Source organism: Megalobrama amblycephala, linkage group LG12, assembly GCF_018812025.1.
Source record: "Megalobrama amblycephala isolate DHTTF-2021 linkage group LG12, ASM1881202v1, whole genome shotgun sequence".
Lineage (NCBI taxonomy): Eukaryota > Metazoa > Chordata > Actinopteri > Cypriniformes > Xenocyprididae > Megalobrama > Megalobrama amblycephala.
In genome coordinates, this window is record NC_063055.1 from 20,677,833 (window position 1) to 20,701,826 (window position 23,994).

The 23,994-nt window shown below is 34.9% G+C and overlaps 1 protein-coding gene across 3 annotated transcripts in view; it reads left to right on the top strand.

Annotated features, from left to right (window-relative positions):
• The window catches only part of ipo11 (importin 11), a 194,969-nt gene that overhangs the window by 87,007 nt on the left and 83,968 nt on the right, over positions 1-23,994 (top strand). For all 3 annotated transcript variants that reach the window (XM_048209570.1, XM_048209572.1, XM_048209571.1), the window contains exons 16-20: positions 1,518-1,644; positions 18,549-18,582; positions 18,857-18,897; positions 18,982-19,098; positions 22,279-22,392. In XM_048209570.1, coding sequence (XP_048065527.1) covers positions 1,518-1,644; positions 18,549-18,582; positions 18,857-18,897; positions 18,982-19,098; positions 22,279-22,392 — 433 coding nt within the window. The remainder of the gene's footprint in view (positions 1-1,517; positions 1,645-18,548; positions 18,583-18,856; positions 18,898-18,981; positions 19,099-22,278; positions 22,393-23,994) is intronic.

Consider the following 23,994-nt stretch of genomic DNA (forward strand, 5'->3'; position numbering starts at 1 on the left):
TGCTGAAGTTTTTATCGCCATCGGCTCTAATTACTCTGTCACTCACTGGCAAGCAGACGAAGGCAGCTTAAACCCCTGGCACACTCTCTTACTTTTTATCAATGCCAGTGGCATTGCAGCCTGTTTCTCTAGAGATATTTTCTTCAAAAAAAGCCTTGAAATGATCCCTCCCAGACTCTCTTTTATTGTCTCCAGTGACCTGAGAGATCCCCGAGGCTCAGAGTCATGCCTGCTTTGCTTTCTTTTGAGAACCGATCCTGCAAAAAACAGTTCAAATTTTGCACTGTTTTTTGGTGGAAAATTCTGGTTCTTTACAAAAGCAAACACCCCTGCTTGTAATATATTTACTTTTTTTATTATTATTATTGCTGTTAGAATATTATTTTAAATATGATCCGTATGTTCTTGACATCTATAATATTTATGTGCACGCGTCCATAGGAAAGTTATTCTGACACCTGAAAGATAACAGCCAGCTGTAATATGTCTAGCATGCATTTTGGAGCGAGGAGGAGAATGAGAATTATTGACAAACATAAATCGATGTACAGATAGGCGAAAGCAACGTCCTCATATTTAAAAGTTATTAACCTAAATTTTGCAGTTCATCCTTCAGTCTTTTGTCGCCTGTTGTTGAGGGCAAAAATGAAAATGAATTGATTCAAGTTTGAGTAGTACAGAGAGAGCAGAACAAAATTGCAAGAAAAAATGTACAGTATATTCCAAATATTATCATGCACACATGTATTCCACAAGCTGTATGCTCTATAGAGTCCATAACCTCTTTAATGTTTAACGAGAATATAGTTCTTGATCGGGAAGTGATGTGCATTTCAATGTGACCAATGAATAAATCTAATATTGATTATGAAAATTAAACATTGATTAGGCTATTGAGTGGGCAGAAATATTAAGGTGATCTTGGCTGCACTGCTGAATATGCCTTTTGTAATGCTCGAATACATTTCTGAATGCGCTTTAATTGTTTAATCTTCACCATATAGAGATATCTGTAGGCATTCTGTAGGTGGAGTGCATTTTAAAATGATTTGCACTTTAATAAAGCAGAATGATAGGAATATTTAGGACATTTAGGATTAGTATATGCATTATTGTTTTTATATATATATATATATATATATATATATATATAAATGAGCCCCCAGTGTTTTATTTTGGACTTGTGCCAGATTTTCTTTCTTTCTCTTTCTTTCTGAACATAAAGTTACTGCAAAGAAAGTTTTTGCCTTTTGAATACTAACCTTATGTAATTTTTCCTCCTGGGAACAGAAAACTTTTAAGTCGTGCACTGTTCATGGAAATGAGAAATGTTTAAGGTTTGCTCAATACAGGATTTGAAGAGGAAAAGACCATTTCAGGACATCATCTCCCTATTGTGCCCTATACCTGCAATTTAGAACCTTACCTTCTTGGATAAAGGAAGCTTTTTAAAAGATGTTAAGCCATTAAAAAGACAATGCACAGGAAATGCTGATTTGGCTCATTTTGCTTTTTAGGTACAAGTTGATCAGAAGGCGGGTGATCTGGCTGGTTGGACAATGGATCTCAGTCAAGTTCAAGCCGGATCTGCGGCCCCTGCTCTACGAGGTCATCCTCAGTCTCATGCAGGACCCCGATCTTGTGGTATGTGAAGCTTACACGATGTCCAAGTTTATGGTCATTTCAGTCAAAAACTAATATTCTGTCATCATTATTCTATCATATTCTATCACCCTAATGTCATTCCATTGAATTACATTGAACATGGACTGATGCTTTCAAGCTTCAAAAAGGACACAAGCACTATAAAAGTATCATAAAACAATGTGAAATATTATATTATTCATTGTAAAACTGTTTTAAAGGTCCCGTTTTTCGTGTTTTTTTGAAGCTTTGATTGTGTTTATAGTGTGCAATATAACATGTTTATGTTTTGCGTGTAAAAAAACACAGTATTTTTCACATAATTTACTTATCTGTATACCGCTGTTTCCACTGTCATAAAAACGGTCCCTCCTTCAGAAATACGTAACGAGTTCTGATTGTGCCAGCGGTTCCTGTGTTGTGATTCGACAGCAGCTTAGCGAACCTTGCCCGGAAAGGTCACGCCTCTTACCATAACGTGGAGATGCATGCGCTCAGTGTTATTGTAAACATGTCTTTAATTTTACCCTATCAATTTGAGCCGGAATCAGACCCGGTGATTGGACTGCGGGATGAAAATAACAGCGTTTCGACGACATGGCGACAAACACACTCTTGTGTATTCCTGTGGGCGGAGGTTAGTGAAAAAACTGTTTTAGTGACATCATTAAAGAAGGAAGTAGAGGGATGTAGTCCAAACTGGCCGTTCAATGTAGGCGACTTCTGTTAAATAAAATATCTCGCTTGGCATTGAACTTTGAGCTTTAAAATTTTACAGATTTTATTTATACTCTAACAACAACATTACACACTAACTAAAGTTTGAAACATGGGATCACGAAGAACGGGACCTTTAACAGTCCTTGCCACATTCAAGAGAGAGGTAGCAAAGTCTGGTTCATGAATTACATTCGTTTCAGAAATTTTTTAAAGATTCAGCTCACAAAAATGGTCTGGATGATTCACTGACCACTTTTGTGAACTTTTTTTTTTAAGTTTTCAGGCTTTAGTTCCCATTGTAATTGCACGGACAAGCACATTCTGTTAAATTTCTTTGAATTCTTTTGAGGAAGACAAGAGTCTTATTTTCTGTATGATGTATGTTTATTCAATCATTTAAATCATTGCCTGTTTACACCTGGTCACTTGATGCATTTTCTCTGATCAGATAGCTGTCCGATCACACATTTGAGACGGATTTAAATCCGATTGCTCAAACCACTTCAGGAGGTGGTCTGGGAGGCATTCCAGACGAAACTGGACAAGTCTAAATGCATCTGGCTGTTGAAACCACATATGTAAATTTTACTACTCCCAAAAATGCGGGAAAAAAAAAATAAACGTGTGAGAGTATGTTATAGGCTAAATAACATGTTAAAGCCAGATATGTCGGCGCTACTGCATCACGCATCGCCGCAGATGAGCCAGCTGAGTATCTCTTCAGCAAGCAGACGCACAAACTGCTGCTAATGAACGTAAAAGTAAGTTGCAGATGCTCAAAACACAATCTTCTTCATTAAAAGTAATGATACTAAATGATCTTACCAGTGCTGCCCATTGCAGGCTTTTGTATTTTTTTATTTTTTAAATATTACTATTTAGTTTTTTATTTCAGTTGCAGTCCTTATTTTATTTCTAGTTATTAATTTTAGAGCTTCAACTTAAACTTATTTCAGTTAGTTGCCAAGGCCACTTTTCCAAAAAAAAATTCAGCTTTTTTTTTTTTTTTTCAGCTTTCTTTCTTTCTTTTTTTTAATGTAGTTTTAGTTAACGATAACAACCCTGATGTGATGTTATGCAGGAGAGCAGTCACGAATTTGCAATGAGCATTACCAATTATTGACTTGCATTCTTTGCATTTAAAGTCTGGACAAATCGCCCAGTGGTTAAAATCAATATTGTCTTTCCCAATTAGGGATGCGTGAGGACTCTGATTAAGCGTATTGTGTCCCGGTAAATAATGAGAGGCCATCATTAGATGCCAACTTATGAACAGCACCATTAATCAGCAGCACCAGTGGCTAATCACTAATACGACTGCCAGAGACCAAAGGCACCCTCCAGCCTGCAGCTTAGCCACGTTTAATTCAAAATCACTTTAACATGCAGTTTGTGCACTGTGAGAACCTTTTACGGTTTGTTTTGTACTGCTTTTTCCAGATTACCATCTCCCTGTGTTCATTTGCTGTTCAATAGCCCGAGTTTCCTGTTCTGATTGAATATTCAGGCTCATGCGGTTAAATGCATTGACAGAAATCACTGTTATTTATTATTTGTTTTTATTTTTTAGACATTTTTTTTAGATAAGTTGAGTTGGGTCAAGGCAATTAATTTATCTAATTTTTGTTCAAGAGGTGGTTCGTTAAGGGGGGTTAATTTAGAGACTTCTCAAAGGAATTTATCCTGCTGACAATAGCATGCTGTGCTTCATTGTGCTAACAGTGGCTTGTCAGCATGGTAAAAACCCTGTCTGAGAAATCTCTAAATTCCCCACTATTAAAGCACAGCTTCTATACTCATCAGAACAGCGCTGTTGTAACATTAATTTCCTTCAACAATAAATTTCAAGACCGTTACTGTCTGACTTCAAATGACCAGCTGTGAGCGGTGTTCCCATTATTTTGCATAATCCATAGCACCACTTTTTGTGGAGACTGTGATAGACTAAATATCAATAACCTTTATTCCAGAAGACTATTCATTTGTTGAATATCCTACAGCAGAGATGGGAATTCGAGTTATTGACTTGGACTCGACCTGAAATGACTTTAGACTTGACTCGACACAAAAGACTTGTGAATATTTTAACAACTCAAGTCTTTTATCCTTAACTGCTGATAAAATAAAGGATTTTTTATAAATAAATATATTGAGGATGGTTTTATAATATCTGCATCACATATATTTCCCTACGTATCATGGTAGATCCATGACCCTTGTCATGGAATTTGATTACGTACGTCAATGTATTGCGTGTAAACTCCGAAATGTCAAGAGTCCCATGAAACATGACGGGAGCCACCGTGCACTATGCCATATGTTCTTTCGTTTGGTCAGACTTTTGTTGGATCAGCTAGATGCAAAATGTGGGAAAACAATTTAAGACACCGGAACACATTATATCACAAACCTAGCTATTATACTGTGGTGTAGCTGCATGGCTCCTTTGGATTGCTAGCCTGTTAAAATATGGGAGAAAAAAAAAAAAAAAAATCTAACCTTTAAAACTAGCACTACGTTTTATCAATCTTTTCGTAGGATATGCAGCTTTTCTCTTTCTTAATGTGTGTCCTTGAGAGAAAGAGATGTTAATCCATTTATTACTTAAAGCTCATATTTTAACATATCGCAATTAGCATGCATACAGTTTTCTATTGACTTAAACATTCTGAGGTTTGATATTTTCTGATAATGACTGCCATTAATAACAACGGCGCTGTATAACTAACTGCTGTATTACAACCCGTGACTGGCGGCATCTTGTGCCCACTTAGCGACTGTATTGAAAATGACTACTTGTGTTGCCAGCACCCAACTCGTGACAAAAAACTCCAGACTTGACTGGGACTCCAGCGATAAAAACTCCAGACTTGACTCGGACTCCAGATAAAAGACTTGTGAACATCTCTGCTGTGCAGTCTGCACAGGTTTAAATTGTTGGTGTTTGTACTTAACGGATGGAAGTCTTTGGTCTCAAGTCTCAAGCTGGTTGAAAATGTGTAGATCAGCACATCCATAATATTCACTTTTGAGGTTTTTAAGTATGTGGTAAAAATGTATTTATATGCTACTAGCAACTAGGATGTCGTCAATGGCTATTGGAATTCATCATATGCAGACAGATGTTTGTGAGAATTCTTTCTTGTTGGGATTATCGGAGTCTGAAAATGGAATGAAGACTTTATCCGCTGGGAGTGTGGACATGTTCATTCGGGGATGGAGAGAGAGGAAAATTATCACAGAAGTGTTTTTGGGATTTCCTCAAACATTCAAGGCGAAGGACGATCCACAAATCATTTTCATTTCCGGCAACCTGATTGGAATTTTGATTGCTGTCACTGGCTATGAAATACTGCATTTTTAAAATGGGGACGGTAGCATAAAATCATCCGAGCATTTTATCTAGGTTTAAGTCCTACGTGTTGTCCATTCCTGGTCTGATTACATTTACATTTATGGCATTGATTACAGCAGAGTTTGCACATCTGTCGTCATCATACTGGTGGTGAATGTTATTGCTTTGCAGCACTTAGCATGAAGATGAATATGTACTAGGGGCGGTCAGTAATCTTAAATCACTGTATGAATAATTTTATATCATGGTAACTGCATAAATCTCAATATACTTATTTTTGCAAGAAATTAAATGGGGTATAGTGAGGTCCAAAAGTCTGACTACTAGTGAGAATGCTGCTTTATTTATTTATTTATTTATTAAAAATGTTATTATTGACATACAATGAAAAAAAAACATTAAATGAAATAAATGTAATATAAATTTCTTTTAATTTTAATTTTGTTTGTTTATAGCAGTTACATTATTTTATTTTTATTATAGTTTAATATTAATATTTATTTAAAAATATTAATATTAAACTATCAAATATCAAAATATTAATATTTATATTAATAGTTAATATTTTGAAGTAGCTTTTATTTTATTTAGTTTTTGTTAATTTTTGCATTAATTTTAGTTTTTGTGTTAATTTTAGTTTAATATTTAGTAATTTGATATGTGCTTTTGTCATAATAATTATTATGATTAATTATATTAATTAATCATCATAATTATTATGATTAATCATATTAATTTATTGCTATTCAGGTTTAATTTATTTTTATTCCAGTTATAGTTATTTATTTCCAGTTAATAATTTTAGTGCTTCAACTTACTTATTTCAGTTTATTGCCAAGGCAACATTTCTAATTTTTGTTTAGTTTATATATATATTATATATATTTAACAGATAATATAATATATTTAGTTTTAGTTAATAATAATAATAATAACCCTGATTTATACTGTAGGTTTAAATTACAGTTCAAATTCTAGATAATCAGTGTGTAATGCCCTGATACATTATGTAATACATGTTTTAATGCATAATGTATAATTTTTGTGTAATCTGCATTGCATTGAGCAAGCATCTCATAATCCATGTTTCTTCATCGCTTTCAAATAGCATGTAAATAGTGTAACGCAGTCCTGCACATTGATAATCCATGTGGATATTTCTAGCATCGCGCTGTTTACGCCATCATACTGCCCAACCCTAACATGCACTTATTTATTCATTGATTTGTTTATTGTATTTATGTAAGTCGGTGTAGTCTAAACAGCAAGGCAGATGAGTGGCCCACTCTCATGTCATATCACCTTGCAGGCTCCACAGGCTCAGTAGATCCAGTTTAAATATTTAAGTTGTGGAGATGACAGACCATTAGCATGCTGTTCAAATGTTTAAGAGCTCCCTGCCGAGCGCACTCGCTTGGGTGTTTGTGAATGTATTTACGTGCGTGCCACGGGAAATTGGAGTCAGAGACCACTGGAACGAGGCAAACCATGGGCTCACCAAACACTATTAGCTCTCCTTCAGCTGTGCAGCTGCTAGGTACGTGTGACAGGGAATCCAAATAAAGTTTACATGTTTGTTATTAACTTATCAAACCGAGTTAAAACCCAGCTCCGTTTCACTCAGTGAACCCGTCCAGAGAGGGAACGGCGAACAAATATTATCGAACGATGGAAAACGGAACAAACTGGGAATGCCGATAATATATTCATTTAATGTATTTCACATTTCATCCCAGACATGTCAGGCATAGAAATGTTTTTGCATCTCAGGGGTGAGTCTCAATTGGCGACAGAGCAATATGGATGTAAAACCTGAGGCATTTATAGCCTTTCATCAGTACTGCGGCTTATTTTGTAGGGGGTCTCTTGAGATCGTGAACAGCACCAAAGCATTTAATTTTGATTTCTTTTTTTGGCAGCAGCATAATTCTGTTATAGCATTAAAGGGATAGTTCACCCAAAAATATTAAAACTCTGTCTTCATTTACTGACCCTTATGTTGTTTCAAGTGTGTATGACTTACTACACGTTTCATATGTAAATATGCACTACTTTAATGACAAGTCAAGGCGATGTAGCTGTTGTGGGAAAAATCTAATAAAGAATACCAGTCAGAGCAGCAATCATTCTTCCCTCCGCCATGTTTAATTATCTCCCTTATTTTGTTAAAATTATTAAACATTTTCACAGATTCTGCAAGTGGATCACATACTTTTTCTTGCAGCTATATATAGAAATCTAGTGGTTACACCATGTCATTACAAAAGTCTTTTTTTTACTCCCACTAGATGGCACTAATTTACCTTTCAAAAATTGGATTTTAAATGCCATGTCTCTATTTTAACATGGAATACTGCTTTAATTGAAAAATATTTTTTTTTAAAAATAAGAAAAAAAAAGCGTATTATATTCAATGGGGAAAAATGGCTAATGCAAACTGTATAAATATTTTATAGTATCATAAAATACCCTCAAAATTCTAAATAATAATCAAAAAAATATTATTGAACAAAAATATATTTCATTGGTTTTCCTGTGGGGGAAAAAGTTACATTTTAAGGCTCTGGTCATTTTTGAACTTGAAGAAGTCAAGTGTGACTCATAAACGAAGAGGACCAGAGGGTTAATGTGGTAATTTTGTTGCTTTCAATGAAGGATGACATGAAATTTAATTTTTAGGTGAACTAACCCTTTAACTCAGGAACTTGGGAATATCAAAATTACCCCCGAGCTTCCCAGTGGTAAATAAACCTTGAGAAGACATTCATGTCCAATTTTTAACTAGGAATCTCATATTTACGATAATTCTGATATCACGTGAAGGCAGCATAAGCTGCACTGAGACACTGAGGCCTTTGTGTAAGACACAGAATTTTTATTTTTTGGGTGAGCAACCCCTTTAAATGTAACTATTATCTACAGTTCATTTCCTTATCTGTATAACTCCAACTGAAACACATTTTAACAAGCTAGCGTTCACTTTATTGATCCAGCCAGCAGACAGGCACTAAACGGATAGTTTACTTTCTGTGCACATTAGCAGACTCTACCTTCGTACTTTTCCACAAACGTGTGTTGTCTGAGCGTAGTGAGCCTTCAGCGCTCTAGAGGTGCTGTCATGTCAGTGTGCAGACTCGCAGTTTGAGTTGACTTGACAGTTACCTCGGGCCTTGAGGCTCCAGGCAAAGACGAACTATTCTTACACGGCTCCAAAATATCAAAAACTCTGGAGATTTTACCCTCCTGCTTATAAAACAACCCATCGGTCATTTCCTGGGTTCAATTAAAGCTCCATGAGTCTAGAAATTCATTATAGGCCAGTCAGCCACCATTCAAATAATGACATGTTGTGGTCTATGTGGTTTTGATTTCAGTGCAAGAGGTTGCAGATTAGAACTTTGTGTGAGTGGCAATTTTTTTTAACAACCAATTAAAATGGCATATATTTGTCAAAATAAATGTTTTAAATGTTTACCAAGAACATTTTATTTATGACCTATACATATATATACACTACCACTCAAAAGTTTGGGATTGGTAAGATTTTTAATGTTTTTAAAAGAAGTTTCGTCTGCTCACCAAGGGTGCATTTACTTAATTAAAAATACAGTAAAAACAGTAATATTGTGAAATATTATTACAATTTAAAATGACTCTTTTCTATTTGAAAATATTTTAAAATGTAATTTATTCTTGTGTTGGCAAAGCTGAATTTTCAGCATCGTTAATCCAGTCTTCAGTGTCACATGATCCTTCAGAAATCATTCTAATATGTCAATTTGCTGCTCAAGAAACATTTATTGTTTACAATTGTACAAAATATTTGTGTACAATATTTTTTTTTTCAGGATTCTTTGATGAATAGAAAGTTCAAAAGAACAGTGTTTATTTCAAATCAAATCTAATCTTTTGTAACATTGTAATTGTCTTTACTGTCACTTTTGATTGATTTAATGCATCCTTGCTGAATAAAAGTATTCATTTCTTTAATTTCTTTTCAAAAAAATAAAAATTCTTACTGACCCCTAACTTTTGAACGGTAGTGTAAAATGTTACAAAAGCTTTGTATTTTGTATATGTATATATATATATATATATATATATATATATATATATATATATATATATATATATATATATATATATATATATATATATATATATATGTGTATATATATATATATATATATATATGTGTGTGTATATGTGTATATGTTTGTGTGTGTATATATAATATGTATATATATTTTTGTGTGTGATTCAAATTTTTTTTAATTTATATTAATTTTAGTGCTGTCAATCGCTTAAAAAAACTAATTAATCACATATTTTTCTGTAATTAATCGTGATTAATCACACCTAACATTAAAGTTGATATATTTTTATACTGTAATACTTTCACATTGAAGCGTCTTATCATGCTTGAATGGTTTAATGGCACTTGAATGAATGATAGCGTAATCATATACTGTAGCGCAGCCAAAAGATGTCAGAAAATAAACGGATGCTACGTTAATTGCATTAAATATTTTTAAAGCGTTAAACTGAAAAGAAATTTTTTTTTTTTGCAAAATTAACACTTTAATTTTGACAGCCCTAATTAATTCATGAGATGGTTTTGGTCTGGATGGATGTCATCTGTGATGTCTTCTAATTATTGGCCTCTATCCCAGACACGGCAAGAAAGCTTGTCAATAGCACTGTACATTTAGGTAACGTGAAGAATGTGCAGCGTTTGGCCTGTTCAGAAATGAGGGACCTCACCAGAGTTGGAGACAGTGCAGCTCTCATGCCTCCAGGAGCTTTCAACACAAGCAGTAGATCATTTATCTTACAGGTTTCAACATTGCCCGAACTCTATTATTCAAAGGAAATGAGATCGGGCTACTTCTATTTCATGGTTTGTCAGCTTGAAAAGAATAGACTAATCGCTTTCATATGCACGCACCCTCATACATATATACAGCTTGTATTTGCAAATACTGTACACTCAGGCAGCAGCTAGGGGAAAACTACCTTCTCTTTATTGTTTTGACATCTAAATCTAAAATCTATTATTTGGGAAATTGTAATGTTTATCTCAATAACACAATTACTGACTCAAAATTAGGTTGTTGATTTTGTCAGAAATAATGAAGATAGGCCCAAAAGAAGCATCGTGATTAAATGATTGTGATTGAATCATGCTGTTGTGAAAAATTTGAGAGCAAAAAAGTTATTAAAGGATTAGTTCACTTTAAAAATGAAAATTACCCCAAGATTTACTTACCTTCAAGTCATCCTAGGTCTATATGACTTTCTCCTTTGTGATGAACACAATTGGAGTTATATTAATAAATATCTATACGCATCCAAGCTTTATAATGTAATGAACGGGGCCAACGAGTTTGAAGCTCAAGAAAGTGCATCCATCCATCATAAACGTACTCCACATGACTCCAGGGGGTTAATAAAGGCCTTCTGAAGGGAAACGATGCATTTGTGTAAGAAAAATATCCACATTTTACAAGTAAAATATATCTAGCTTCCACCAGACCGCCTTCCATATTCAACTTAGGAAGTAAGTGTAATGTCTCTCATAGTTCAAAATGATTAAGCTATATCCGGCCTTACGAAAAAACACCTTAACGTTATGCTTTTTTCGTAATTTGAATACAGAAGGCAGTCTGGCGGAAGCTAGATATTATAACTTGTTAAATATGGATATTTTTCTTACAAAAGTTTTAGAAGGCCTTTATTAAATAGAATTCTATTTATATCAAATTGTTTATATTAAGTTATAAAATGTAATTTATAATATAAATATTATGTTATAATATTAATATTGGTCCCACTTTATATTAAGTGGCCTTAACTACTATGTACTTACATTTAAATTAATAATTCGATACAATGTACTTATTGTGTACATACATGTTTTTACATTGTACTTATATTTTAAAACACCTGCATGTAATTACATCTGTAATTAATTTATGTAATTACATTTATAATTACACTGTTGACTCATCCCTTACACCTTACCCCTACCCTGAAACCTACCCATACCAGCAAAGCTTTCCCTAACCTTACCCATATCCACCTCAATAGCAGCAAAAGTGTTTTGCAATTCAATATGAACCCAGTAAGTACATTGTACTTATTTTTGATGCAAGTACATAGTAGTTAAGGCCAATTAATATAAAGTGGGACCTTAATATTATATATTTGATGATATAACTTTTTACAATAAGTTTCGATTTGTTAATGTTAGTTAATACATTAACATTAACTAAGAATTAGCAATACATTTGTTACAGTATTTGATTTTTGTTAATGTTAGTTAATCAAAAAAAAAACTAGTCAGTTCATGTTAGCTTAGGTATATTAAATAATATTAACACATAAAATCTAATTTAATAAAGTATTTGTAATTGCTAACATTAACTAAGATTATTAAATGCTTTAGAAGTATTTTTAATTGTTAGTTCATGTTTTCTAATGTAGTTAACTAATGGAATCTTATTGTAAAGTGTTACCATATAATTTTAAATATAATTTCAATATTTATTTTGTGCCACAGATTTTTCAAAAATTAAGACTGTCCCCAGCTATTGGCACACACTTTGCCTGTAAAGTTGTGTCTCTAAAGCATGAACAATTCATGGTGTTTTTTTTTTTTATTATAAATATTATTTCAGAATCTTTGGTTTTCACCAAGACTTTATATTTTTTATCGCATATGTATTGTTTTCTTCAAAACACAAAAACTAGCTCAAACAAAACACTGAAAAATGAACAGTGGGTGAATGTGTGTTTGCGTGGGAAGACTCGTATGGGAATTACAGTCGCAGCTGTGTCTTCTGCGATTGCTTGTGGAGACTAATAGCTATTATTCACTACCATCTCCATTTAAACGAGCTGAAGAAAGCAGGATTAGATGCTCATATCCATAGCGGAGGCAAGCTGAGCAGGCTGATAACAGTGATGCAGGCAGAACCTTTGGGTGATCGGCCGCTCTAGTTGGCCAGGTAGACTCGTCCGACATCCGCAGGCAGGCATATACCTTGCTAAAGCATTACTGTCACAGAATCCCATCTCCTCACTCATAATTCTCTCATATCTACTGGGTAGCCGCTCTGTACTCTGGCAGGGAGCAGAGTGCTTTATTTTCAGCTGCTGTTTGATGTTTCATGCCGCAGATTCCTCTGAGAGCGAAGGCAGCCCTGCTTATCTCTGCTTTTACTCCTCTGTAGAATATGTAAGCCCTCCTAAACCCATTTGAATGAAGATGGATTGAATTCGGTAACTGATGGTATTGTTTCTGTTAGTTACATGCTTTACAGCCTGTCATTTGGCAATGAAAATGCTTAGAAAACAGCAGGTTTTGTGTCTAATTGGTTGCCTAAATACTGTAGGAGTGTAAATGAAGTGCAAACTGTACCACCTGTGTGGCGCTTCACTTACAGTCTTCCACGAGTGCAGCTGTAGCCCACTAGAGACTTGTGAGATGTTCATACTTTTGATCGTCTAACAAGAATAATTTGGTTGCACTGCCTTGTTACAGTGTAATTACAATTATGGACTGAGTAATAATAATAATTAACGACATGTACAAACCCGATTCCAAAAAAGTTGGGACACTGTACAAATTGTGAATAAAAAAGGAATGCAATAATTTACAAATCTCATAAACTTATATTTTATTCACAATAGAATATAGATAACATATCAAATGTTGAAAGTGAGACATTTTGAAATGTAATGCAAAATATTGGCTCATTTCGGATTTCATGAGAGCTACACATTCCAAAAAAGTTGGGACAGGTAGCAATAAGAGGCCGGAAAAGTTAAATGTACATATAAGGAACAGCTGGAGGACCAATTTGCAACTTATTAGGTCAATTGGCAACATGATTGGGTATAAAAAGAGCCTCTCAGAGTGGCAGTGTCTCTCAGAAGTCAAGATGAACAGAGGATCGCCAATTCCCCCAATGCTGCGGCGAAAAATAGTGGGGCAATATCAGAAAGGAGTTTCTCAGAGAAAAATTGCAAAGAGTTTGAAGTTATCATCATCTACAGTGCATAATATCATCCAAAGATTCAGAGAATCTGGAACAATCTCTGTGCGTAAGGGTCAAGGCCGGAAAACCATACTGGATGCCTGTGATCTTCGGGCCCTTAGACGGCACTGCATCACATACAGGAATGCTACTGTAATGGAAATCACAACATGGGCTCAGGAATACTTCCAGAAAAAATTGTCGGTGAACACAGTCCACCGTGCCATTCGCCGTTGCCGGCTAAAACTCTATAGGTCAAAAAAGAAGCCATATCTAAACATGGTCCAGAAGCACAGGCGTTTTCTCTGGGCCAAGTCTCATTTAAAATGGACTGTGGCAAAGTGGAAAACTGTTCTGTGGTCAGACGAATCAAAATTTGAAGTTCTTTTTGGAAAACTGGGACGCCATGTCATCCGGATTAAAGAGGATAAGGACAACCCAAGTTGTTATCAGCGCTCCGTTCAGAAGCCTGCATCTCTGATGGTATGGGGTTGCATGAGTGCGTGTGGCATGGGCAGCTTACACATCTGGAAAGGCACCATCAATGCTGAAAGGTATATCCAAGTTCTAGAACAACATATGCTCCTATCCAGACGTCGTCTCTTTCAGGGAAGACCTTGCATTTTTCAACATGACAATGTCAGACCACATACTGCATCAATTACAACATTATGGCTGCGTAGAAGGAGGATTGGGGTACTGAAATGGCCAGCCTGCAGTCCAGATCTTTCACCCATAGAAAACATTTGGCGCATCATAAAGAGGATGATGCGACAAAGAAGACCTAAGACAGTTGAGCAACTAGAAGCCTGTATTAGACAAAAATGGTACAACATTCCTATTCCTAAACTTGAGCAACTTGTCTCCTTAGTCCCCAGACGTTTTCAGACTGTTATAAAAAAAAGAGGGGATGCCACACAGTGGTAAACATGGCCTTGTCCCAACTTTTTTGAGATGTGTTGATGCCATGAAATTTAAAATCAACTTATTATTCCCTTAAAAGGATACATTTTTTCAGTTTAAACATTTGATATGTCATCTATGTTGTATTCTGAATAAAATATTGAAATTTGAAACTTCCACATCATCGCATTCTGTTTTTATTCACAATTTGTACAGTGTCCCAACTTTTTTGGAATCGGGTTTGTACTTAATGTACAGTTAGGGTTTGATTTAGGGTTAATTGCATGTAATTATGCATAATTTACTGTATTGCCTACATGTAAGATATGTAACAAGGACACTGAAAAATAAAGTGTTACATATAATTTACACAGATTTGGTACAACAGGTCATTTATCAACTCGCCAATATTATAATCCTGGCCGATACAGATAAACCGATAATTATATTCCACTAAAAGTGTGTAATGCTGTTTGTGTCTACAGAAACATTGTCCTCTGCCTGTATTTTCTTTTTTTTTTCTTTTTTTGTTGTTGTAATGCTGTGCTTGGGACGTTTCTGGACTGCAATCTTTGGCCAGTGGGTTTGTCGTCTGTGTCTGAAGCTCGGGAAGCTCCACTAATTTGTCATGTTTCGACAGAGAGAGAGAAAAAAAAAACACAATTTGCTGACTGCCATCTATAACTCAACAGATTACTAGGCATTGTAATTACTGTACCATTTTTATGATGACTTGACTGAAGAGGGCTAAACTTGCTCGCAAACACCCAGTCATTAGCTGTTTGTTTATATACAGAAAAGCAAAAAAAATAAATAAATACAAAATGCCACAATACTTGAAAAAATATTGCAAAACAGCTTATACATCTTCCCACAGGTAGTCTGCTCTTGAGTCGCTGTCTCATTTGATTCTGCTGCAGGTTGGACTGCATGTGTTCTAGCAACTGATATAATCTTTCATACGAATTACATAACCTGAGAATATTTTCCATTTGATTTCATTTTTTTTTTTTTTTTTTGGTGCACTCATGTTCACAGAAAGAGACTGCAGAAAACTCTGTTTGCTTTCATTATTTTATCTTTTTGTTGTTATTGTGAGTGTACACAGATAAAAGTAGACTCCTTACAGATTCGAAAGATATATTACTCTTCTCTGTATGACCAAAAATGACTGGGTATTTTAAGTGCAAGTGATCACAAGTGCAGGCCTCCATGTTAGCTGTCATGTGGTACTGTCGTGTTACCGCTACCATTTAGCTTTCACACTCCGCACAATCCCTTGAATAGGCCTCATTTTTTTAGGTTAACATTAAAGTTTATATAACATAAAAATAGAGGAAATGAGCACGAACAATTAAATGTACAATACAGTCTTATTACAATAAATGTAAAAATGTTTAATATCGACCAATGACTAATATGGTATGGTATTTATTTTGCATCCCTAAATTGACACACTGCTTTTTTCTATTAACATGACAGACATAATTTTTTTGATACAACAAAGCAGCTGCCAGTAAGAACAGACTTGTAATGAAAGGTCTATCCAGAGACGAATCAGACCAATCAGTAGTTAAGATGTCTTTGTTGTCCTTTTCGGTCTTTGTCAGTTAACTACTTAATAAACGCATTGCTCCAGGACGCTGGCTATTACTCAGAAAATTGCTTGATCATTAAGTTTGATGTGTTGGGGAAATTTCATCATCTCCTGCTATTGCTCGTTATAAACCTGTTTGTGGAGCTCAGCATGCTGTCCCATCAGCCTGTGTAATAGATCATTGTGAGAGGGTGGCAGGGTCTGTCATTAGCCACCTGCTTGAGTCGTAGTCTTTGTGCGATCCTTGCTAACACCCTCAGGCTCCTCCGTTATCCCATACCGGCACGACCTTTTAATGATGTTAATTTTGTTTTGGTTACAGGCTAACTCTCAAGATTTATATGTTGAGGAAACTTGAGTAGGCTTAGAGGTCTCTTGTCAACATGTACTGCACTGATTTAAGGAGAAATTAATGGCTGTCCTTTAAAAGAGCTCCTTGGAGGTGAAACGTGTAAAATGATTTTTCCTAGCCCAGTTTAATGTGCAGAGAGAACTAGAAGTTTAGCCAGTAAGGCTGCATTTATTTTATTAAAAGAGTAAAAACGGTAGCATTGTGAAATATTATTATAACAGTTTTCTATTTTAATATACTTTAAAATGTAATGTATTCCTGTGATGGCAATTTTCAGCATCATTATTCCAGTCTTCAGTGTCACATGATTCTTCAGAAATCATTCTAATATGCTGATTTTCTGCACAAGAAACATTTCTTATTATTATCAATGGTGAAAACGGTTGTGCTGCTTAATATTTTTGTGGAAACCATGATACATTTTTTCCAGGATTCTTTGATGAATAGTAAGTTCAAATTACTGTAGTATAGTAAGTACATTGCTATATTTACTTTTGATCAATTTAATGCATCTTTGGTGAGTAAAATTATTTATTAAAAAAAAAAAAAAAAAAAAAAACTTTGAATGGTAGTGTATGCAAACACTTGTTGTCAGGGTTCCTGCAGTGATGCAAACTGAAGGACATTTTAAACTGGTGGAAAATCTGTATAATAAATAAAAAATTGTGTTTAGTTCATGAAAATGAATAATCTTATAGGGGTCATGAACTGCGTTGTTTTATTGTTTTATAATGTTTCCTGGGGTGCACTTATAATGTTAGTATGCTTTTTACAACAAAAATGGTCATAATTTAGAAATACGGCATTTTTCCTACCCTAGCGTGTCTGCTGTGAGACTTCAGTGTAAATGCCCACTGCTGTGATTGGCTAAGATCTTTGCCTATGAAATAGCTAAGGATTACTCTCTCGAAATCTTTTAGCACATTTTTACTGTTACAGCTCTCAAGGTTAACTAATCATGAAAGTGTTGATTATAGCATTATATTTAGATCTATGGCATTATTTTTAGATTGTGGCATGAAAGTTTGTAGTGATGAACATTGTAGCCGATCACAGACATGTTGTTGAGTGCATGAAAGCAGTGATCTCATCATTGCAACTCATTTTCTGCACACTAACAAATCCTTTCATCATAACTAACAGTGCAAACACGATGTAACTAAGAGATTCGTTGAATAAAACGGGAGTTTTGGCGCATTTCTAGAACTGAGTCACTGATAAACTCATGCTGTTTGATTGACAGCTCCAGTGATTGTAAAGGGAGCGTTCTTTGATTGCTTTCTGTATATAATTTAATTCAACTTAAATAACAGATAATTTTCATCCTGCTAAGAGAAACAATGTGAAGTTGACTGTTTAGTCACTGGTTTGATTTACTGAAGAACATCTGACTGTACATGAATCATTACATATCAGATCAGGCATTAGAATTAACACAGTTACTTACTACTCGAGTCCATATCGTAAAAGTCTGCGTTGCAATTATGAAGTAGGCATTGATTTCTTCTGATTTCACCGATCTATGTCATAGATGGGCACATTCCGGGAAGAGTCATTCACTGTGCCTTGTGTCAGTAAAAGCTTTTATTGGACTGTGTTCTGAAACTTATAGAATATTCTTATAGTACGATGACCTCTTATATATCAGAAGCTCAAGGAAAAGTTGATTTCTCAATTAATGACCCCTTTAAAGTCAAGGACAAAGAATGGAAATGTTTATTGGTATAAATGTTCTTTATATAAAATAATGAACCAGTGAAAACATCTTGGAAATGCATTTTTCAGAAGGGATGGAAACCGAATCATTATTTCCATTATATTTGGTGTCACTAGTGGTGTGGAAATTACACATTCTGCCATTAAAATTTCATACTTCACAGCCCAGATCATGCTTTATAAATTTTTGCATAATAATGTGATTTTTCTCTGTTTTAGGTTCGCATCGAAACAGCCACAACTCTAAAGCTGGATATCCTTTCCTCTGAGTGAAGCTGAGTCTGTTGTAGTTTCCAGTCTTTACACCAGAGTGGTCATTTGTCAACTTTAATTGGATGCATTTAAGCACGCTTGTAATTAGTTTGCCTATTAACCCGTAGCCATTCAACATCACCCGCTTGTTTGCGTGGTGCCGTATGATTGCTTTAATCACTCTCATCCTCATTCATCTGCATGTCTGATAATCAGGTGTGTGTTTAGTGTTCATTGCTTCTCACATGCAGTCATTACACTTAACTCAGCCTCACCCGTCGATGACTTCGAGTTCAGAACTGAGCAGTTCTTACCGGTAAGATGGTTGTTTTGAACATTTGACGTCATTTACATTTGATTTGTTCATTTGTTCATTAACATTTATTTTATTCCTCTTCAGTACTTGGAGTCGATTTTCGGCCTGTTGTTCCAGCTGTTGCAACAGGTCAATGAGTGTGACACTAAAATGCAAGTTCTCCACGTTATTTCTTGCGTCATCGAAAGAGTCAGCATCCAGGTGAGCTTCAGTCATCGTGAGAGGTTAAATGAAGTCATCCGATCACAGAGGGGTTCAAACTTTACCCCCCGAGGTCACATGCATTTCTATATAAAATACTCAGGCTAGTATTTGTTGTTTTTGCACACTGAAAGACACGTATTGATGTCATGTCATTACCAAACCATGCTGACTGAGGACAAGGCCATGACCTGCTTGAAAATAACCTTAAGCAATTGTGTGAGCCTTGACTCTGAGCCATTTGATGAATGACAGTCATGTAAGAATACAAAGCTCACAATTTAAGCTTTGTTCAGTCAAACATGCATAAATTACAATGGGTCATATTGTGTGTACAGAGAAAGCTTTCAGAAGTAATCTTCTGTGTCAGTTTTGTGCAGCACAGGAGTTATTTAATGCCCTATTCAATGATTCCATGCTAATATATCTTTTGACCATTTTGACCCCCATTTTCTATTCGAACCATTTTCAATCTGACTCTCTCTTGACCTTTAACTGTTCTTGATCTTTGACTAAGTTCCTCATGCCAAGGCTTAGCTAATTTTAACTTGTGTTAAATCTTGCTTCACTCATGGTTTAAAATCTGAACTGGCTGTCTTGTTTTAAAAGGCACATGGAGTTTTCTGGGCAGAAGTTTTGGGAAATCAGATCAAATCTTTGGGAGCAATTTTAAATCTCTCCTAGTTTGCCCATGTGTTCACAGTTAATGGGTTTTATCATGAGCAATCAAGTAGGTCTTGATCTTTTGAGATAAGAGTTCATTGCGCTATGAAAACTTATTGTAACTTTAAGAACTCTGAACTTCCTCCCGAGTTTAAAAGAGTTTCCTGAAATTTGAGCTGCAAAAATGTGCCTTCTGAATTGTGACCTTCCGCAACTTTTTGACATTTGATGAATACATTGACGCATGTTTGTCCACTTTACACAACAGTGATGTCTGTTGAGTGATCAGAAATTTGAAACCTGGCTGATTGAGTCATGGCGAGGTAAATGAGAATGTGTTAATTATAAATACCAGAAGAACTAATAATATTAGACTGAAACGTATGAAAGTTTGTCAGAGTAACTGTCTGTTCCTGCATTTCTTTCTGATGAATCCTAGTTTTAGGAATATGCAGTATTTTGAGGGGGAAAAAAGTCACAAAGGCCAAAACCTCTAGGATATGACCCTTGTGAAGATAGTTTTCCTAATTTATTTAATCCTGAACCATGACACCAAGATATGCAAATACTGTCATCACTGATTTGTGCATAGTGTCAGACTGTTTGCAGAAGAAAATTCTGATAAAGCACCAAAATGATAAAAACTTGACATCAAAAACCATACTTTGGGTGTTTGTTAAACCGCTGCATCCGATTACAATGCGAAAGCATATGGATTTTCTTGAATATAAACTATATTAGATATTTACATATGAAGTAAAGATGGTTGCAGAGATGACACAGGAAGCATCGATGAGTTTTAGGAGTATATTTGTGTGTAAATAAGATGTTTTTTGACTATAGTGTTCTGGAAATGTAGAATGAAATGGAAAATGAAAAGGGTCTTTTAAAATCTGACTGGCACTTACTGTTTTTTTGAATGAGGTGATATGAAAATAATATGAATATATATTTATAAACAAAAAATTATGCTTGCAGAGGTTGCGGTACACAAAAATAAGTAGACAATTTTAAAAGCATTGACGGATAAAATTTAAAATGCTTTGTCATTTTGACAGCTCTTTTATGTTTTTCTACTTGAGAAACATTCCCACAGTAAAGGATGCTAATAGGGATTAGAAGCAAAGAATATAAAGTTTTAGGGCACCCCTACAAAAATAGATTGGGAGAGAGATGTGAGGGAGGATTTAGCCAGTGATTCTATGTATACTCCATAGGAATTATTCATAGGATATTGTTAATTAAAACAGGTACCAAATCGCTTGAATGCATTGCAAGAGCAGAATAAAAAGAAAAATCTGCAACACAGCACTTGCTAGGACTAAATGAGTTCTTGCTGCAGAAGTTTTGTTATAGTGGCTATCAATATCACTTAAATAGCAAACGCAACAATATTGAACAAACAATATTGTTCTGAACAATGACATGTTTCAGAGAAATTCAAAAGAAAAATATGGAACAAATTAATAATAATAATAATAATAATAATAACTTGTTTATTTATTTATTATAAAATGTATCCATTTATTTTTATTTATTTATAAATTTATAAATATGAATTCATAATGTGGTCACATGGTTGTCAGGCCATATTTTTAACATTGTATAAAGGGGTCATAACAATATTGTATTGAACAATTACATGTTTCAGAGAAGTTCAAAGAAAAATAGGGTAAAAATTAGTAGTAGTAATAATGATGATGGAGGTCAAAAGTTTGTTTATATATTTAATTAATTCATAATTTGACATTGTTGACTCCTTTTTTTAATATTTTCTAACAATATAAATTTATTTTAAATTTATTTTATTTTAAATAAATTTACTTTTTATCAATTTAACACATCCTTGCTGAAAAAAAAGTATTAATTTCTTCTTCAAAAAAAAAAAAAAATACTGACCCCAAACTTTTGAACAGTAGTGTAAATTGTTACAAAAGATTTAATTTAAATGAATGCTGCTCTTTTTTTTTTTTTTTTTTTTTTTTTACTTTTTATTCATCAAAGAATCCTGAAAAAAAGTATCACGTCATAAAAAAAAATATTAAGCAGCACAACATTTGTAATACATCAGCATATTAGAATGATTTCTGAAGGGTCATGTGACACTGAAGACTGGATTTAATGATGCTGAAAACTCAGCTTTGCATCACAGACATAAATTATATTTTAAAGTATATTATAATAGAAAACCATTATTTTAAATTGTAATAATATTTTACAATATTACTGTTTTTTTCTGTATTTTTGATCAAATAAATGCAGGCTTGATGAGTAGAAGAGACTTCTTTCGAAAACATTAAAAATAGTAATTTTTCCAAACTTTTGAATGGTAGTTTATTATTAGAATTACCAGGTCACCCCTGCTTTAAAGTTTAAAAGCAATTTTAGAGGCTCTTTGAAGCTGACCTGTTTTCTTTTAATTAATCTAAAGCATTCAGACTCAAAACAAACATTTTTTTGTTTGTGTGCTCCTTTGCGATTGAGATCAGTGCTTACTTTTCCCCTCCTCTCTTCTAGATTCGACCGTACGTGGGCTGCTTGGTTCAGTACCTTCCTCTTCTTTGGAAGCAGTCAGAAGAACACAACATGCTCCGCTGTGCCATTCTCACTACCCTCATCCATCTTGTACAGGTACGGCATACCCACGGGGCCAAGAATGAAACAGATAACGAGCCTTTGAAACAGTCGGGTCGGATGTTTAGCATTCTGTTTGTGTTTCAAGTGCTGACTTGGACGTGATGTGCGTACCATCACTGATGGGGGGCCTGATTTTCACTGTCGTCGTCTGTTGATATGAGCAAATGCCCTCCAGCCCTGCTGAGCACTTCTCTGGTTTTCTGGTTTTGCAGAAGACTTTTATTTTAGTACGATACACTTCACCCTTTCCTGCTGTGAGTGTATGAACACACATGCGGGCAGGGGCTTGTTATTGATGGGTGTATTTGAAAATTGCCACAGAGCTTCTCCATTTTCCTCTACATGGGATCCCGCAAGGTGCTTATTTCATTCTCTCTTTTTTTCCTTCCCCACCCCCCCTTTTGCTCCGTGCATCAGGAGCAGTTTCTGTGTCACTTTGGCCCCTGAGGACATGAGTGACACTCACATTTAAACCATCCAGAGGCTGCAGTAGCTGGATATCTTGAGCTTGGTTTAACTGAGAGCCCCATTGAGCAACACTTGGCTGATTCGGGCTTTTCACATTTCACATCATTTTTCACATCATTTAAAAAAAAAATCAATTTTGACTAAATGGATACTAGGTTATGCATACTGCAAACTGGGTTGTGACTCTTGGTGATTGTCTAAGGGTATGTTTACACGACAGTTATGAACTAAAAATAAAGTTTTTTCTTTGCGCTTTTCACATATAGACGATCGGGCTGCTCCCTTATAGTCGACTAAATGCTAGTAGTGTACAAGTGTTTGTTCGGAGTGTGGAAGGCAGCTACTGTATAGTGCACTTTACTGCATGACATGGAGGTGCCGGCGCGATCACTTGCATTTTTTCAACTTAAATTAACTTAAATATATTTTTTGTCATACAGATAAGTTTAATGCATCATTCCGAACTGTAAAGGGTCTACTTTAATTTGTGTACACTCACTATAACAACAGAACATTGTGCTTTTGTGAAATAAAGAAAACAAAGAGGATGCGCTTTTTGCTGTCTCTGTCTCCCTGAACAGCAGCACGTCACATAAATGAACAGAAACTCAGCATATAGGCTGCTTTCCTCACAGACATGAGAAATAGAAAGCTTGAAACATCTACTTTTAAACGAACGAATTTCAATTGAAAACAAATACTCTCTGGTTATGTAATCCATATGAAAGGTGCATTTCTCTCCAGAGTCAGCATCGTCAACTTCATCTTTGCAGCCGACACTGACTCAGAAAACACTAGTTTATTAATAAACAATTAAAATATTATTTTATAATAATAAATTTCTGACAAAATCCCCCCCCCCCCCCCCCCGACTAGAAGTCGACTAGAAAAATCTTTAGCTGGGGGCAGCCATAATAGACGACAACTTTGTCAAAATGATCCCTGTTCACACAGATCCACGAAAGTGATTGAAAACGCAGTATTATGCTGCTAGGCCAGTAGTTGACAATGTCACTTTGTAAAGAAAATGGCACACTTATAGACTGAACATGTTTTCACAAATTTGCGTTTTTGTAGATTACACAGTGACGATTATGGTATCGTTTTCGAAAAACTTTGATTTTTGTG